The sequence below is a fragment of the Sturnus vulgaris genome, chromosome 15, assembly GCF_052056855.1.
Source record: "Sturnus vulgaris isolate bStuVul1 chromosome 15, bStuVul1.hap1, whole genome shotgun sequence".
Lineage (NCBI taxonomy): Eukaryota > Metazoa > Chordata > Aves > Passeriformes > Sturnidae > Sturnus > Sturnus vulgaris.
Window position 1 is genome coordinate 10,359,242 of NC_142257.1, and position 20,105 is coordinate 10,379,346.

At 40.6% G+C, this 20,105-nt stretch overlaps 1 protein-coding gene across 7 annotated transcripts in view; it reads left to right on the top strand.

Moving 5' to 3' along the window:
* FSTL4 (follistatin like 4) overlaps positions 1 to 20,105 on the top strand; it is a 258,601-nt gene that overhangs the window by 2,418 nt on the left and 236,078 nt on the right. For 6 of the 7 annotated variants that reach the window (XM_088173724.1, XM_014892738.2, XM_088173727.1 and 3 more), the window contains exons 2-3: positions 2,137 to 2,276; positions 12,777 to 12,810. In XM_088173724.1, the coding sequence (XP_088029850.1) occupies positions 2,148 to 2,276; positions 12,777 to 12,810 (163 nt within the window). In that variant the 5' untranslated portion in view covers positions 2,137 to 2,147. Of the gene's footprint in view, positions 1 to 2,136; positions 2,277 to 12,776; positions 12,811 to 20,105 lie in introns of those variants that run through there. The other variant, XM_088173730.1, reaches the window with a different exon arrangement.

Consider the following 20,105-nt stretch of genomic DNA (forward strand, 5'->3'; position numbering starts at 1 on the left):
CAGTTGATATTTATGGTACGTATTTGTTGTTTGGTTGAGGCTGTTAAGATATATAATGTGTGTTAATGTGTCCTCCTCTACTGTGACTGAGAGCAATTAGCGTGCTGTTAGCATGCAATAAAAATAAGCGATTTCTAAGCTGACTAATGATGTTCTAGAAATTCTATTTATAAAGCAACCAGAGTTTCTATCAGGTAGAGCCTGCTCTTTCAGTTTCATCAGTGTTAGAGATCCTAATCCAAATACCTTCGTGCGTTCTGTCAGTTATTTACTAAGTATACATCAAACTAGTGATTTCCCTGTTTTGCTCCAGGATTGTAATTTCAAGCAGGATATGATTCAGAGACCTCTAGAATTGCAAAGTTATTTGCTGTGATGGCATCAGCTGAGCACACAAAATACCTCTACTAAAGAAAAAAAAAAAACAACCCTGTGAGAAACAATGTTGCTGTGCAAGAGCAATTAATAAAGTAACAATATACTTGTCTCTTTTTGAAATAGTGACTTTAGTTTATGAAACATTTATTTGTAGCCCCAGTAACATTACATCTGAGGTTCATAATTGGAATTGAGAAAGCCTAATAAATTTTTATTTCATCCTGAATGCTCTCCATTCAGTGTGCTTATATTAGTGCGAAGAAAAGTCATTGTCTGAGCTCTGTGGGTGCTGTATGCTGTGCTCAATCTAGTGATGGGGTGTCTTTGGGAAAACAAAATACCTGAGGCTATCACTGCTGGTGTAAATGGTAATGGCTCCAAAATTAAGAGTGATGCACGAAGGCTTGGATATACCCTGTAGCAAATGCATGGCATGAAAACACTGTAAAAGGAGTCTTGTCAAGTCAAGGTATGTCATGGTGAGTTAATTCAGCTTGGCTGAATTTTGCCATTAGCAGTTAACCCTCCTTGTTGATATGTATGGCTCAAGCCAGGCAGGCAGCAGCCTGTGCCTCATCCTGTAGAAATGCCATCACTTCATTAAGGGTCATTACGCTTCCTTAACGGGTCCATTTTAGCCTTCCTCAGCCATCTCAAAAATGGTTCCAGGCCTGCATGTTCCGTTGGTAGTTTAATTGTAGAAAGTAATGACACAATCTTGTGTTATTGTAAGTCCAGACAAAGCACAGCTCCTGGTTTAGTTTCCAGGGCACCAGCGCAGGGTTGTTATGTGTGAAACACAGGAGCTCCATCTGATACCAGTTTGAGTACCTGCGTTGGTGTTCTTTCCAAATCCATTAAAAACCTACACAAGACAAGAACCATTGCTCAAAGTGCATGCAGATGTAGAGGAAATCCCTCCAGTTCCCCACAGATGATGTGGGTATGTGGTAGGCTTTTGCCAGGGAAATGGTGCTGCTCTTGAGTGAAGTGAGTGTGGGAGGGATTGGAAATGTCTCTGCTTGGGACAGAGGAATGTGAGTGCAGAAATCACATGAAACATGTCAGCCCTCTTCAGCACAGGATTTGTTTTGTGTCGTTCAAGTTTGGGTGTGTTTGGTGACCATCTGGGCAAGTGTCCTCATCGGGAGGACAAATGACTGTCCTTGTGTGCTAGTGTCAGCTCTCAGGCCTGGCTTACTCTACATGCCTGATAATAACCAAGGGGTTGGCAGTGGCTGTATCTGCTCAAGGCAATGTCCCTGTCTGAGTCAGAGGGGAATAGTGATATTATTTTCTGTCACATTGCTGTGAGACTCTAGTGGCCAGAGAAGCAAAGGTGTGTGTCTGGCATTTTCCTGAAAATCTCCCGAGGCTACAGATGTGACTCCCTACTGTGAGTGACTCTGTGCTGCTGGGGACTCTGGAGAAGGGATAAAATTCACCCTTTGACTTCTGCAGTACCACAAGACCATGTTTTGATGTGGTTTGCTTTTGCCCACAATAGTTACAGAAATCCCAGGACTCTGGTTCTGCAGGTGCTGTGTTGCAACAGGCCGGGATACAGCATGTCCCAAGGAAGATAGTTTTGGGGTAAAACTACTACAATATGGGAATTAATTGCCAATACACTGGAGACTGTAGAGCTCTGTAGACACTGGATGGACACTGTCAGCTGAAGCCTGAGCTGGGTTTTGTTTTAAGATAGTGTTCTATAACTGTGGTGGTTTTTTTTGTTTTTTTTTGTTTTTTTAACAGACTTGAATGAAATGATGACATCAAGGAGCTTTTGGTGCTGTCTTGTATTGCTGGGGGTTTTCCCGCTGGTCACAAGGGAATGGATGGATGTGGACCAGAGCAGAAGCCTGTATTCAGATGCAGGGAGGTTGCATCAAGAGGTACTGTACACCAGCTGCTGCTGCAGCTACAGCTCCTGGGTTTCTGTTCTTGGGCTGTGTTCAGGCTCTTCATACTGCAAACTGAAAACAAGTGTGGGCTTATCCATGTATATTTGTATTAAACACTTCCCGAGGAGGTCAGTGAAAAACAGTGAAATAGAAACTCTTACACTTATTGGGTATGTTGGCACCATCTGGAAGTGAAATTGTGCATCTGGCTTTTGTGGAGATGCTGTCTTTGCCTCAAAGACTTTACAGTGTACTGTGTCCTGAAGCTGCTGACACCGGGGAAGCTAAATTTATCAAGCAAACTGTTCTGGCTCTTCACTTGGGTCAGTGGACATTTAGGTGAAACCTATAAAAAGCTCTTTTGAAGGAAAACTAAGTCATAGGTGGTTCTGAGAGAATCAGCAAAATTATTGCCTAAGGTGTTTCCCTCCAGATTTACTGATGTCACACCTTTCAGAAGCACAGAGGAATAGAAAAGGGAGCAGGGAACAGTGACAGTAGTGAGCGATTATATCCTTCCACCCCAGTGCCCATCTTGATGGGGCACTGGGACTGGGGCAGGACAGCAGTGCCTCCTCAGGGCTCTGTCCTGGGCTCTGGGAGTGGAGAAGCAGCTGAGCCTGTTTCAACTGCTGAAGGTGACAGTGTTGGCTGCTGTCTCAGGGGTGGTAGGGATGGAGCAGTCCCTGTCCCAGCAGTGTCAGAGCAGGCTGTCCCAGTGGGATGCTGAATTTCTGAACCAGAACTCAAGACTGCTTGTGGCACAGATGTAGACTCAGATTTTCACAAGTCTGAGACTGGGACATGTGAATAAAGCCACAAAATACTAGAACTGTGACTTTGTTGAGCTGTAAGTGAGGAATGAATGCTGAAACAATTTAAGTTATTTAATTAGTTCTTGTATGTTCACTAAATGGTTGCTCAAATGTCTGAAAGTGCAGAATGTCTGATGGTGCAGGAGAACAGGGAAAGGACACTTGGCTATTTTTTAGCTACCATTTCCTTGAACACTTCTGTGCTGGCAGACACATCAGTCAGTGCCAGGCTAATGGTAAGCCTGTGAAGGACTCATGTTGTAATTAGATCTGTTTAAGCCTTGGGATTTGGTTGTAGTTTGGAGGATCCAAGCTGATATAGCTTTCAAGTAGGCTAGTGAAACTGAGATAATCATCTTTTGAGAGTACACAGCAGTTACTTTTTCTTGCAGAAAATAGTTTATCCGTAATATCTTTCTAATAATATAAATCACCTGAAATCCTTTTCTAATATTATAAGGCTTTATTCAATTTGGAGCTCCTTATCCGTGAGAAGTTTGTTAGGTTCCAAATTTTATGGTTTGATTAATACATAGATCCATTAATATGCATTTAAAAATACTGAATCACAACTAGAAATGCTCCTAGAAAGTCACTAAAACTGCTTTAAAAATGAGTAAAATGTTAATTTATAGGTCAAGTAATTTTAAGGAGTGCTCTGATGGAAAATTCCTGTGAACCTCATCAAAGCAAATACGTGGGTATGGGTCACTGACCTTCACTAATACTTCTCTGATTTACGTAGGAACAAGCTTACTGAATCAAAAACATTGCTTAATTTATGTTCAGATTGCTAAATCAATTTCTTCATGGTATGTGGTAGAATTATTGCAGTTGTGCTTTGAATTTATTTAAGAAAATAAGACCACAGGGCTTTCTGATCAGAAATCAACCCTCTGATATAACAATGGTGTGTTTTTTCTTGATGCACAGCCTTTCGCCCCTCAAGTAAATGGGGTGTTCCTGAGAAGAGATTTGGTTTTTTGAGTATTTTTAGTCCTGATGAGAATAGTTAATAAATATGTATATGCAATATGAAATTCCAGTTTCAATGAAAGAGCTAAAATAGAAGACCTAATTAAAAAAACACAGCATTAGTGTTTGACTGGAAAGCTGCAACATTCCTGGTTTGTATTAATTTTGCTGACTACTACTGTGTTGGGTACAACTTCTCATAGGCTGGTTCCAGGGGTTGCTGGAAAGCTCTTGAAGCTTCTGGGAATTGCATATGAACTTGGGTGAAGCTTCTCAAGATTGAACCATCATGGACTAAATCCTATGCAGTGGGATAGATGCTAAAATATCAGATATATAAAGCTCACCGCTCTGGGGCATTGTTTTTGGACGAGTTTTTTGCCTCTGCCTTCAGCAAGTCTGATTGCATGTTCAAGTTGGATGTTCTAGAGATGACTACAATTCATGGGCAGCTCTATGCTGGCTCAGAAGGGCTTTGGGTGGTCTACCAAGTGATGTGATCTGGGGTCACCTCTTCCTCCTAGAAAGGAATTCTCAAAAAAATGTAGCTTTCTGAGTCATTGCCAGTGGTAATGAAGAAAGTTTCCAGTATGAGCAGAAAAGAGACAATCAGTCTGGATCTGAAATAACCCTGGAGTTTGGGTTTGGAGGAGAACTTGGGCCAAGAGGTTCTGATGGAAAGCCAGCAGTGCTAGTCTGCTCAGTCTCTACTAGGTAATCCACACTAGTAGCTCAAGCTGATTTTTTTTCAGCCTCCTGGGATATTTTGCAAAGCATCTTATTAAATACTGAAATTTTACAGCCAGCTTCTCTCATTCCCTGCTTTCTCTGTGAGAGATTGATTTCCTGTGTGTGCTGAAGCCAAGCTGGTTTTGTCATGGTTCTTGGGGCAGACCTTGCATCTCCTTTTCTGTTCTAAAATGAGCAGAGCAGTGCTTCATGTCTTCATCTGCCTTTCCAGGAGCAGAGCTCCTCTGACACAAGTTATCACAGAGCTGCATTCTGGAAATTTAAATTCTGTGTTATGTTTTCTGGGGCACTGCTGGTGGGTAGCTTGAATAATATTGTCTAGCCTGATAGTGTGAAAGTGGAGAATAACCCTGTGTTGTGGTACATGGAGAACTTTGTGCTGCATTGTTAAGTATTTGGATGTCACCAAGCTCCTCAGCAGTGGTAGTAAAGGCTGGCAGGCGTTCTGTGGTCTGCTCAGGGCTACAGAACCATAACTGCTCTGTGGTTTTCTAGAAATACTTAATTGCTTTAATTTGGCTTTCACGCTGTGCTTTTTTGCCACCCATCTTCCTCAAGAAGTCTCGGGAACTTGTGCACAGCTTCCCATGCTGCTGCAGGGAGAGGAGCTGTGTCCCTGGGGAAGCTTCTCTGCACTGAACTCACCGGTGATGCTCCAGGTGCTTATTTTTCAAGGCACCATGACCTTCTTCTTCTTGCTGGCATTTGGCAGGTATTGGCTCTGTTGGCTATCCATTGTTTTTGTTCATTAACTATTACTTGAAGGAGAGTGTAGATTTCCATCCCTGGAAGTGTTCAAGGCCAGGCTGGATGGGGGTCTGTGCAACCTGGTCTAGTGGAAGATATTTCTGCCCATGGCAGGGGGTTGGATTTGAATGATCTTTAAGGTCCCTTTGAATTCAAACCATTCTGTGGTTCTATGATTTTATGGAACATGAACTGCTTAAAATCTCCAACTATAAATGAATGGCAAACAGCTGGACTAGACCAGCCCTTCAGTGCCCTCCTGCCCAGAACAGAGCATTTCTTTGAAGTCTATTCACAAGCCTCAACTGTGTTTGTCTAAGAGTATCAATTATTGCTGAAATTTCTAGTTCTATTCAGATTCTTAAATCTTACTGCTCCATATGAAGACCGCAGTAGGTTATTCTGGGCAGCAAGGGACTCATAGGGATGATTTTGGGCTCCTTCCCCCAGGAAAGGCATGTTTCCTAATCTGACAGACTAGGAAAGGATTGTTTTCTGAAGCACTGTAAAGATTGCAAAGGCTTTTGATAAAAGCTTTTTGCTTCTAATTCAAGTAGAGACAATTTCAGAGGATGAGCTTGGAATAAAACAGGTACAGTGTATAAATGTTTTTATACCATTGAAAATCTAATATCCTGGTATTTAACTCTTAATAGTAGTAATGTATTGTCTACCATGTGAGTGTTCTTCCTGCTTCTCAGTTTGGAGAAAGGAAGAAAAGAATCAGATTTGAATTTAAATCTATACAGCCTGTTCCCGTTTCAAGCATTAATGGAAGTACAGGGAGACAAGACTTAAGTTTATTTCTGTATCACTTTGGTATGTAGTGATAATTCACTCCTTGTTACCTGCATTCATGTGGTATCTCTAACAAGCAGCAATTGCTTTTTTGTAGACTATCCTTGTGATAAAAGTAATTTGTGCTAACTAAATTATAATTATATTAGCAAAATTGTGCTCAAAGCAATAGAAAATATTTGTTACAAAGCAAAAAGGAGATGAGTGAGACAAAGCAGATGGAATTGTCCTGATGTTAGAAGGGAGTCGTAGAAGGATGTAGGTTTGACAAGCAGCATCTAGAAATAGAAAGTTTTGACCTTGAAATGGGCCAAAATGGGATGATTCCAGGCATGGGATGTAAAGTCTTATTATGGAAAACATCTGCTCAGTTACATAGTGCGCATGTGCAGGTTACACATCAGTCATTGATGAAGATGGTGAGCCTTCATTGGAAATAAGACCCTCAAAAGGATGAGAGATCCCTAACTACTAGTAGAGCATGTACAACACAACATAGTGACGTAGACTTTAGGAATAGAACCCAGGAGTTTTCCAGAAAATTCTGTATTAACATGTATTAGCATATAGTATATAAATGGGATTGTTAGCCTTGATGCTTTGGTACGTGAGGAAGGGCGAGTCCCTCCTCGTACCCCTGGTCGGGGGGCTGGCCCCTCCTCTGTCGGTTTTGCATATGCTTTATACAAACCTCAATTATACTGAATTACTTACTCCCAAATTTTATATATCCTAAATTATATGTATTCAATACTTTGATGTATTCAGCTCCAATACTTCGATTGTATTTATTTATAATTGTTATTATTAAAAATTTATTACTAAATTGAATCTTGTTTGATAAATTGGACAAATAGAACGTCATTCATAACAATCCTAAATCTTACCAGGTATATTATCCCTGTGGAGATGAGAAGCTTTTGCTCTGAGTGCTGGTTACCAGAGCATCTGCATCTCAAGGTGCTATGGAATGTTTTGATAATATTTATATTAGGCATGTTGAGGTCCTTCCTCTGTGTCCCCAACCTCCCCCTCTGGTTTTTTCTGTGTATTCAGAGGGCTTAAATGCTGTATCTTACTGGATGTTCTTGTGCTTGAAGTACTAGAAAATGTGGAAGTTGGAAAAGGTAGCTACTGTACACTTGAATAACAGCAGAAAATTAGAAGAATTTTGGTTTACATAAGTGGTTATGGCTCAATAGTGAGTGTCAGGGATTGTCAAGGTGCATCTAAAGTACAATTTGCAGATGGAACCCACTTGTTTGCAGTCCCTTACAGAAGAAAAATCCTGCTTCCTTTATTTTTTTTAAACTTGTGGTAGGATTCATGGTGGTCCTGCACTGCCCACTTTCCTGAGGAGTGTCACCCTCTAGCCAAGAACACAGGTCCCCCTGCTGCTGCATGGGGGTGCATTGGATGTTAATGACCTTGAATTTTGGGCACTTGGATGCTGTCCCTGGGGAGCAGAGGTATATGGGCTCATGGTGCCTGGTCCTGTGGTGAGCTGTGGCACACACTGACTGCAGGAATCAAATTTCATTAAGTTTTTCTCATGTCACAGTTGAGCAAATGTGAAAAATCATACTGAGATGGGGAAATGCTGGTATGATTCTGAAGAAGAGAATAAGAGTAAATCATGTTGCAAAAGTAAGATGATCAAGGCAGTCTTAACTTGGTTATGATGTGGCAGAAGGTTAAACTTTCTGATATTCTGTTCAGAAGCCACTCAGCCTTAAAAGACTAAATATTTAGCAATTATTTTTTTCTAAATGTGAAATATTCTCTTTGAAACAAAGACTGTAGCATTAGTTTTTAAAGGAAGACAGTTCTACTTGAAGTACTTTTGACCACCAAGCAGGGGAATTCTCAGTTTTTTAGATTTGCAAGGGTATCCACAAATTTGGGATTTCTAAAAACAGCTGTCCCATGAGCTTCCCCATCACAATGTGGAAATTTATTGAATTATACTTGGATTTCTCATCTGGAGTCCAGAAATAGTAGTGAGTAAAATTAGAGATGCAGCAATTATCTCAATTAGCTACTGTATGGATGAGCAAATGATACTGTGTGATGTGAGATATCAGAGTTCCTCTTGGTGTTCATACCAGACAGTACAAATCTAAATTGCCAGCGTCCCTACCAATAGCAAGCCTTCTCCAAACAGTAGCATGTGATCTATTTTTTCTCATGCCTGAGGAAAAAAAAAAAAGAAAAAAAAGGTGGATATTTTCTGCCTGATTAACATGGTTATTTTTAAAATATTCTGTATTCATGGCTGTAAACAGAAAATCCTGTCAAACTAAGCTATGTATCAGTCATATACTGCCCTGATGCAGAGTGTAATTTCATAGAATGATTTAGGTTTTGGTCAAAACTCGTCGAATTCTACCCTCCTGCTGTGGGCAGGGATGCCTCCCACTATCCCAGGTTGCTCCAATCCCCTCCCAGCCAGGCCTTGAACACTTCTGGGGTTGGGGCAGCCACAGCTTCTCTGAGCAGCCTGTACCTGTCACCACTCTCACAGGGAGGAATTTATTCCTAGTATCTAATCTAAATCTATATTTTGTGTGACCCCTCACTGGAGATAAGGAGGAGAAGGCTCTGAAGGGAGGGGAAAAAATCGATGGCATGGTAATCTATTAATAGGAACAGCCACTTCTTTATTAATTTGCTAAATGAGTTGGACTGTATATATAGAAATTGTACAGCAATTAGGCTGATCCTGAGAGCAGGTTGCTGGAGACCTGGAGTGTGCAGAGGTAACATTTGATTTATTGCAAGACCCAGCATGAGCCCAGCTGCAGGGACTGGGTTTGATTTATCTGCTTTCATTGCCATGTCTCCCACAAAGGGTCTGGTAAGGCCCACAGTGCAGGGACCTTGTGGATCTGGAATGTTACCTGTTCTTCTGCATCTCTTCATCTGCATTATTGTTTTATTGTTTTTTGCTGCTGGTTGTGGGGTTGTTTGGTTTTGTTTGTTTTTTTTAAGTTTTGGGGTTTTTTTGGCAAAGTTCCCGTTATTAAATTTTGGTTATACAAAGGGGTGCCTTTTTACTAAATCTAAATCAGTATTAAAGGGCAAGAGACTGAAACCATTGTAAGGTTATCCAATGGATTATTGTGCTTGAGGACAGTTGGTATCTTTCTGGTATCTGCTTTGGTGATCCATGCTCAGCATCATGCCCTACTGGGATCAGTGGCCAGTAAAAAACAGGGATGGGAAATGCACAGCCAGCCATGTGAAAAATCTCAAAATCTTGAATTCATCCTGGGAAGCGTTCAAGGCCAGCTTGAATGGAAGTAGTGGAAGGTGTCCCTCCCTGTGGTAGGGGGTTTGGAAAGAGTTGAATTTTATTGTTCCTCCCAACCCAAACCATTTTGTGATTCTATACAAAACAACCCGAAAGTGGTTTTGCTGCTTTCATCCATTGCTAATGACCACTGGTAAACCTGTTTGTGGCACACAAGTGGCTACCAAGCACTGTTTTATGTTGTGTATTCCCTCTATGTTGTTCTGTTTTAACTGTGCACAATGAAGTTCCCAATGCTCCGTGTTTGTTCTGAATGAAATCCGATTTATCACTAGTGCTCTCTCATCCATGGACCCACAACTGATCGTTAATCAAGAGATATAATATAAACTAGCTCTTATGCCTTGGCATTCTTTTTGTAAGAGCAGAAAAGGGTTTTGTGCAAATCACATCAGGTTCACACGTGTTGATACAGCACACTGCAGCTACAGGGGAGTGAAGCAGTGTCACAACAGATACTGAACTCTATTTGGTTTTGATTTTCATCCTGCCTAATCCAGGTAGAAATATTTATCATACTTGATGACACTGGGGTACTTTGTCTTTCGGAGATGCAGTTTTTCTTTAGCTACATGTCTGGTGAAAGGCAATCCTGAAGCAAACATAATGCATTGATTTCTACATAGTGATTAGGCACATCAGATACAGAATCATGCCTGATCAAAAAAAAAATTCTGTGGTTCTGTTTCATTCCGTACTCAATTGACTAATGTTAAAAAGTAGAAAATAGGTACTAAAAGTGAACCTTGACAAAAAAAATCTGTTGTATTGCACTAATGAAATGCTATTTAAAGTGGTACATGAAGATGCTTTTTAGAAAGACTGGAAAATCCAAAAGAGGTTTTCCTTTCAAAGCAGATTATTTATGCTCTGTTAAAATTAGATTTTTAGTTAAAGGAATTAGCAGTCATTAAAAGGTGACCATGAAATAAGTCTCATTTATAACCATCTGCTTTATGGCTTCTGCAGAAAAGTATTCCTCAGGCAATGCATTCAAGAACTTTGTTGTCATTTTTATCAAAATAGTTTGGTTCTCTACCGGTAACTGTATTAAAACCACTGTGTGATTTTTATTTTATTTTTTTTTTAAACTTGACATCAGTATCATCTTCAAAAGTCTACCTGGAGCTGCTTCCTTTTTGTGCTGTACTTTAAGCCTTGCTGTGGCTGCCAGGTATTTTTCTATTTTTTTGTGTACCCTCCTGAAATCTTGAGCATTCTCAGTGTTATTGGAGGTTTCTCCAGGGAAGGGATGTTTTGAGGGACGAACACACCAAACGCTGCTGCCTTCCCAGGAATGAGAAGTGATGGCTTGCAGCCTGACCTCATGTTCTCCCATTGCAGTTCTAACATGCTTTTCCTCTGAACCCTGCATCTGTTTTTTGGGATAGTTTATATTAGTCAGATCTTACAATTATAAAGGGAACAGATTAAAAGAAGGGAAACTTTGAAGACCATCCTTTGTCTTTCACGATGTCTGTGCAGACATGGAAATAACAAAGGGGCATTTTATAAAAGTGAGATGAGACATGGATGTTTGTTTAATAGAGTCTTGATAGTCTATTTCCTTTTGATCAATAGTTGTAATTAGTTTTAGTGTTTCTAAGCTTTTGAACTGCAGAGAATTCAAACATCTTGTTAGTGTGAGGAACTCCAGGAAACTTTAAAAGTATTCTTCCCTTTTGCATATATTGCATGTACACAGGCCTAATGACAGCAGCTGTAGCTGAGTTTTTTTATCCTGTGCCCCATCTCTCAAACTAATATTTTGAAAAGCTCAGAGAGGTCTCTGGAGTAGAACTTCCTGCACAGATCAGAGGTCTGCTGCATAAAGAGGATAAATGCTTTGAAGTCTGTGCTAATCCTGAATGCTATTTTACATATTGCTTAAGATCACTGAGGTGATATCCTACAGGGAATAATGACAGTATTTTTATAAGCAAATACCCATTTTTTTGTTTATCCCCTTCAGTTGACTTGAAGGGTGACAAGGAGACCATTTCTGCTATTCTGATCCTTCTCTAATGTGGTGGAAATTTGTTTTGTGGAAGACAGCTTATGATTGTGTGAAGGAAAGAGCAGCAGCATCTGCTGCCTGCACATGTGATGACAAAGGACAGTATAAACTGTGACCGTGTTTGGGCCAGGACGTGGGTGATGTGAGGTGGCCTCTGGGCTGAAGGAGACCTCGGCTGTGGCTCTGTCCTGCCCTGGGACTTCCTGTGAGGTTCTGGGAGGGGGCAGGAGGCAGAAAGGGGCATTTCTGTAGGCAGTAAATGGGGTACCTACAGCACTGCAGCGTGTGGTGCCCAGAGCCTTCTCTTCTCCAGACTGAACAACCCTACCTGGCTCGGCCTGTCTCCACAACAGAGATATTCTGGATGGTCTTCACAATTCTGCTATTTCTAACACTGGCTGCAAGAAGTAACTCGAATGATGGAAATTTGGACATATTTTAAGTTAACTCATAAATAACGTTACTGTGGGGAATTAAATATTTATTCCTCTGAAGTCTCACCATTAGTATAAGCAGATAGTGTTGCCTGGGAATGCAATACCTTTTGAGACAGTGTTGTTTTAAAACAAGTTTCTATATTAGAGATGGTTGTGATGTTTTGCAAAAAAAAGACTGCAAAAAAATTATGTAGGTGTGCAAGGATTTAAATGAATCCTCTGCTTTCAGCATGAGTAGTCCAGTGGCTTTGAAATTATTCAGATATTTGAAGAAGTCTCTGCTAAAAATATCTGTAATGGTGCCTCCTTCCTCAACTCCAAATCTTTGGTGTAGTAATAATAACTCTCCTAACTGCTCCCTTTTTGCATCAATAGAGGGAAGAAAATCCATTTTCAAGACAAATGTTGTATTTTACAATGTATCACACAGTGATGAGTCATTTTAGGTGTTATATCCATTAAATATCTGTGGACAAACTGAAATGTGTGCTTGTAATTACTCCTTAGTTATTGTATTGAGCTTCATAGATGCTTCCCTGGTCGGTAACTAATGTTTTTAGGGAGGTTTGTTCATCCTGCTTTTGAACAATTCTTGTATTTAATAAAAAGCACAGTAAAAAATTATCTTTTTCCTTACAGGACTCCAGAAGGCTTGAAGTTACAAGAAGAAAAGGTAGGAAAGCAAGTTTTCTTTCAGTGTTTGTGTTGGTGTTGAGTATTCTTGCAGTAACTTTTTAAAACAAGCATTAATTCACACACTTGAAAGGTTGTGCTGCTGTGGGTTTTCCAACAGTCTGTGCCTGGTGCTTATCTGACAGTTCTTAGTGTTGCAAATTGTAAATTTTTAATTCTTTTTTAAAAGAAAAGGTGCTCTTTAAGCACGGAATTGCATAATGGTGTTGGGCGTGCCTGTCAAGGTTTGTGTGCTGGCAGGACATCTACATGGCTTTAAGTTGAAGGAAGATAATTTTTATTAGATTTTAGGAAGCAATTCTTCCCTGTGAAGGCAATGGGACCCTGGCACAGGTTGCCCAGAGAAGCTGGGACTTGCCTTATCCCTGGAAGTGTTCAAGGCCAGATTGGAAGGGGCTTGGAGCAACCTGGTCTAGTGGAAGGCATAGCAGGGGGTTGGAACTGGATGCATTTTAAGGTCCTTTCCAACCCAAAACATTCTATGATAAACTCAAAACCTGGAGAATTTCAGGGAGAAAAAGGTGCAGACAAGGCTTTCCATGCCTCAGCACACCTCAGCTCCAAGCAAAGGTGCATTCATGCTCTGAGATCCGCTCCTGCTCCTGGGAACTCTGCTACCTCAGTAACTAATTGACTTCTGGTAGGTGGCTCTTTGATGGCTCCTGGCAGCTGAGGGAGAATTGGCCATCAAAGAGGTCATTCTGGTTATCATTCATTTTGATTTTGTTCAGCAGATGTTTTCTGGATCAGGCAGTTGCTTTCCTTATCTGTCTTGGTAGAATGTGAAGCAGGTGGCACTCTCCTGTTCGATGGATTAATGCATTCCCTGTTCCCTTCCAGCAGCTTCTTGAATTGCTTCAGGCATCCTGTGTATTGGGAAGAGGTTGTAACTACCAGTGTTTTACTGCATAATCAAAGAAGGTCAGGTCCAAGGGTAACTTGTCATTTGGGCAAATAATCTTTTTTTTTTCATTTAGATGTCCAGTGTATGCATATGTTTGATCAAACTTCTGCCATTCTTCATGAAGAAATCCAGTTCTATTGTACTTCCCTCAGTCTCAAACTGAGGGGGGCTCTTGGGTGGGTCAAGCCTGCTTTGAGATGCAGAAAAGCATCTCAGTGTTGTGGACATGGACACATTTCAGGCATGCTCTGGCTGTAGTTTGTGGTGCAGTTCATTATAGGCACGGAGACTGAATCCAGTCCTGTGGGTGTACCTCTAGTCATTTTTCAGATATGAGTTCTATTTCCAAAGCTTTCTTCCCAGTGAAAGTAACCAGCACATATGAGAGCTTAAAGATAGCAATTTTTGAAACCAGGATTGAGTTTACAGATCGTGTGCTTGGAGAATGTTACTTCAGAGCAATAAATGAATTTGGAGATCAGTCCCTCAAGACATCAAATTTCCAGGCTAAGTGAGGCTGATTGGTCATTGCTTTCAGAGGATGGGTAAGACTTAACTTTTATTTTAAGGGGTAAAACCATAATTTTTTTTCAGAAGTGAATTCAATATAATGGACTTGTCTGTTAGAATCTTAGTTCTGTGGCTGGAGTGAAGGGGATGGCATCTGAGGGAGTAAAGATGTATGGATAAATTTGGCTTATGCCCAGCAAAGTGATATGTGGAGTATCAAGTCTGTCCGAAGAACTGCAAACTCCTCAGAAGTCAAGAAAATGCTAACAAACATGGTAAATACCTCTTGATCACAAAAGCCTGTGGATTTCCAGAGCTACCTAGGGATTTTCAGCAATGTTTTAAGTATCTTCCTCTCTGGAGTTATTCCTCAATAGTGCCTGTAAAATAATTCATCTAAAGGCTCCTTCAGAAACCTCTTAAGTATTAAAATGTGCACAGAGCAGATATTATTTGGTGTAAGGAAAAAAATAACAGGAGGCTTAGAATGCACACAAAAGGATTTCTTGTAAATTTTGTGATATGGTATGAGGTGACTCTAAGATCCAGGCCTTTTCCCCCTAAAAATGGTAATTTTTGCAGATAATGGTTTTTACCCGAATAAATGAGATTATTGGAAGAGATCTGGGGTTGGAGGTTTATCCTTGTTCTGTTCCGTTGGTAGATATTTTGGCTTTCTCTTAAAAAGCCAAAAAACTGGAAAATATCTCATAGAAGCATCCACAAATGCGGGAGCTCAGCAGATTTACTCTGTATCTGCTTTTATTATAGCAGGCTTATGGATGATCCAAGATGATTAGAAAAAGACCTTTTGGTGAAAGGAGGGGCAATCCTGGTTTAGACTTTTCAGAATTTTTCTTTATTTTGGGACAAAAGGTTTGATCCTTTAGATTTAGAGCAGACACTTTTCTTTCAAAGGGAACAAAGCCTTGATTGTTGTTGAGCATGAAAACACTTTTTTCCTTTTTTTAAGCTGTGGATGAGTGTAGTTAAACTGGAAGGCTTTTGGTTTCCAAAGTGTCAGGTTTATATGTACTGGAGAAATTTTGAACCTGCTCCAAAGCCCATTACAGTCAATGAATGGTTTTCCTTTGACTTCTGTGGCATGAGATCAACAGTAATTGCATGATCTTTTAATTGCTGTAGTATGGAGGAGAGATGTTTCCCTGACTGTAGCTGGCAGCCACCTCTCAGTGATGTTTGGAGACTGATTTTCTTACCAATTGAAATGAAAATGTTTGCAGAACTGTTTTGTTCCTGGGATGCCTAACTGGTGTGCAAATATTACCCTTTTTGACTAAAAATAATTTTTTAATCAAAAAACCCCTCAATCTGGGATTTGATTAGAAGCTGTGGGAATGTTTTACTAAATTCACTTGAAATTTGTCTCCAAGTTGGTCACACATATGACCCCACTGTGATACTAATCTCTATTACGCACATGCAGTGGACCCAGAATATGGGGTAGGGTGCCAGGTTTTGTGCTATGCTTTGAAAACAAACTCCCAACTAACCAAAAAATCTCAAAATGCAAACTCAAGAAACCCCCTGCATGTGATAAACAAGCATAGGATTTGAATACCATCCCTCTATATTGCTCTGTTGAACTAAAATCACAGAGCATATTTGGGCAGGCAGATCATTTTTCACTAACTGAATCTTTTCTCTTTTCCCATTTTTATGTTAAATTTCCATACTTTAGTTCACAGGGAAGGAGAATGGAGGCAAAAGATGAATAACATTCACACTCCTGTCAGCTGTCCAGGGCAGTGTAATACTGCAGGAGAGCAGATGGGGAAGAGCAAAACAGGAGTAGGGAACTGGGAAAAGCAGCAGTTTGTGCAGATCATGTGGACGTAGCAGACATTTAGTGAAAAGGATGAAGAGAGTAGTGAAAAGGCTGAAGTGTCAGAATGGTTGGGCTTGGAAGGAAGGCTAAAGCCCATCCCATTCCACCCCTGTAATGGGCAGGGACACCTTCCGCTATCCCAAGTTGCTCCAAGCTCTGTCCAGCCTGGCCTTGAACACTTCCAGGGATGGTGTAGCCACAGCTTCTCTGGGCAACAAGTGCCAGTGTCTTACCACCCTCACAGGGGAGAATTTCTTCCTAGAATCTATGTAATCTGACGAGAAGACCCTGTGCAGGAAACTGGGAGACTGAAGGGTGTGTGTTAGATTGGCAGAAACACAGGACCAAGTTTTTAGAGAGCATGTGCAGACATTAGGCTGGACAGTGGCAGGGTTTAATTTTAAAGATTGGTGACTTTTCCCTGTGTAATGAGTGTACATGAATGCATAATACTTACCTGTTGCTGTAAATTATACCATACAATTTATATATGCTAAAACTGTGTATATTTGTGTCTGTCAAATTTCCCATGTCTGGCAGAACAGAACCTCCAGTGGTTTCCCCAGTTATTTTAGTGGCAAGAACACAGGAACTGATTTCTGCGACTTTTGGAGCTGACAAGTGTTAACATTTCAGTTGGCACTGTGGGGTTGAAGGATGCTGAGTACTAGAACAAATTGTCTGCTGAGCTCAAGCATAGGTGTAGTCACATTTAGCATAAAGAGCCAGGTCCTCACTAGATAGAAATAAGCAAAGATCTGCTGAATTAATGGACCACCTTTGCTTTTTACTAGCTGAGAATCTAACCCGAGAACTTAAAACTTTTGTTTTTATGTTGTTCACAATCATTCGTTCAACAAATTAGTGTCAAAAGATGTTTTTGAAACCATTCAGCCAAGAAATGTTCAAGCAAGTTGCTTCTGCTCTGACCACGTAATCTTATTAAATGAGATGCAATTCTAGATTTATTCAGACAGATGACATCATGATGCCATAAAGATACAAACTTTAAATATCTGGTTTGAATTAAAACTTCTTTGAAGTTTTCACAAGCTCTGTGTTGTGGATGTCCTGTTTGTATATATTTATTACAATCCACATTGCTATACTGTGATTCCTAATCACAACGTGGACCAATAGAATATAGTACACCCTGGGCCAAGTTGCCAGAGTTTTACTGAAAAATCTCTGCATCAATTAGCAGTGGTAGAGGATTGAGCCAACAGCTTAAGAAATATTTAATTATTCTCCACTTTACATCAATTTTTATGTCTATAGCAGTTTCAGTAACTGGGCTGAAACACTAATTTCGTGTAGTGATTTTGATTTGCCAATTTGCAATTTCCCAGCCAGCGCACCAATTTATGTGGTGGGTTTAGCACAGGCCAAATTGCCAGTGCACCCACTAGAATTATTTACTCATTTCCTGCTGTGAGATAAGATTAGGAGGAGGAGCAAAGCGGGCTCAAACTTTGAAGGGTATAAAGAAAACTTTATTAACAGAATTGAAAAGAAAAAATAATAAGAATCAGAATAAAACCTTCAGAACACCTTCTCCTCCCCCCACAGCCTTTTTTTCTTTCACACTGACAATGTACAGAAACAAATCAGTCAGTTTACCATTTCTAAAATAGTCTTTCTCCAATATACTTAGGGTGAGGAGTGTCTTCAGTCTTCTGGAGACTTCTCCACAAGAAACAGTTCTCTTGTGGTTTCAATTTCCACAAATAGCAGCTGCCCAGGAAACCTGCAATTGTGAAATCCTTCCCATTTTTTCAGCTTTCCCACAGCTGAATTTATGGGCCATGTCAACTCATGGGGTTTTATTTTAAGAATGAGCAGTTCAAAGCAAAGCAAAAGCAAAGCAAAGTTAATCTAACTCTGAAATCATCTTCAACTCTGGGGACAGAGATCTTCATCCCTGGGGGCAGAGGGCACTCCTCTCTCTCTCTGTTCAAACTTATAATGGGATAACACCTACTTCAATATCTGCTTACTTTAGCTCAAATGCCTTTGCTGTTGTCTACAATGTGAGCGCTCTACCACCCCGTAGGCATTCCACGAGTTACAGGGAAAAAAAAGAGTCTGATTTATTCATCATATCTTCTCCATAGCTTACAAGAGAATTTCGGTCCAAGACGTCTCATACACTCCCTCAACTGGAACCTAACTCTTCCTTCTTCCTGACCTTGATGTTTTCATGCTGTTTCTGTGCGTGTCTTCATCTCTTTTTCTTTCACTTAAGAGAGAGGATGAAAGTCTGCAAGTCTCATCTGCGCAGTGAAAGAGCTAATATCTTGCCTGGACCTGCGTCTGGTCATGTGACCCCTGCCAGGTGGTGATCGGAGCTGCTTACAATGGAGAATTCTTCGGTGGCCATGACTGCTCTGGCTTCATAGCTGTTTTCTGGCTTTTGCTGCATCCAAGTCCAGGGGGGTCCAACCTGGCTCCTGCATGGCAGAGTAGCCCAGCCCACCCAGAGCTGCTCCTGGGGCTCTGCAAACACCTGGCTCGGTCCGGGCCAGCAGTGGGGCAGGGCTCAATGTCAACTAGATGTCAGCAGTGGCAGCATTTCAGCTGCGCTGCAGGCCCACCTGGCTGCACTGTGCGGGGAAACCCGCCCTGGCCAGCACTGCATCAGATGGAGGGCCTTCCTGCCTGGCCAGCCGGTCATCTGTACTCTGGTGGAAGAAAGAAAAGAGACTTCCAGGGCTTTGTTCATCTTTACGTGTGTGTTCACAAGGCGCATTAACTTTTTTCATTGGTGTAACAATGTGTCAATATTAAAAATCAGACAATGATTGGTTTTTTTGTCAGGTCTAAAGGAAGCTGCCAGGGTCCTTACAGGGAATTATTTCCATACTAGTTCCTTTCCTTCCTTAAAAAACCCTAACTTAATACAAACCACCACAATGTCCTACATGAAAAACTGACTCATGGTTATAAAACAGTAATGCTCTTCAGAAATTCTATTTACTTCCTCCTGGTTTTTTTACCCACTTCAAATTTTTGCCTCTCTATGGAAGATGACAGGTGCTCCAAAATTGGCAGGAATGATAAGTTTCTCTCCTGAAATCCTTCAGGAACACAAAGTGGTCAGCTGTAATTACTTTTGTAGTAAATCACCTATTAATTTCTCGTTATGTTGGTTTTTTTTCCTATTACTGGAATCAAAAAAATCTGCTTTTTTCCTAATGATTTGGTCAAAAACCCACCAAAAATCAGTAGCCATGTCTGTGTTGCTCTTTAGAAGCAACTGTACCCCCAGAATCCTGGTTATCTGGCTATCCCAGTTACATCCAGATATGACATGAAAGTAAATATTTGTACATACATGCTCTGTACAGAGTTGGGTGTTCAGAAGCACACTGACTGTATTGCAAGACATTCCTCCAAAGTCTGAAGGACAGCTTTTACATTAAAAATACCTGTTTTATTGAATCACAAGTTGGAATATTTTCCATGTTTATTATACTGGTTTTAACAATTACTCAGACTTCAAACAAAGTTTTTTTTGTCTCTTCCTATCTTAGCTGCTTTATTTTCATGCATAGTTTTATTATGTCTGGCTTTGCCATCCACTGACAACATGTGCTTTGAAATCTGTTACCCAGGGAAGAATATTTGCATCAAGATATAGTCTGATTTTTAGTGCCTGTGTTTCCAAACTTATGAAACCACAGTTTCTCAGCTTTTATTATACTTCATCCTACTTGAACAGCCTAGCTCTAGTTGGGAAGGGGCAAAGTTGTTTGCTTCCACACATCTATCAGCAGTGGTGTTTAATTATAACTTGGCATATTTCATGCTTTTAAATGGCAGGATTTAAAAGAGGGAGTAAAAGCATGTGGAGGGGGAAGAACCTCAAATAATCAACACTTTAGCTGGCATTAGGCACAGTAGTAAATTAAACAGGAATGTGAATGCTCCTGAGCAGTCTTATTGTTGCTCTTCATATTGCACACGTCTGGGACGAGGAGCAGAGAATTGAAGCTTAGCCAGGGAGCTTCTT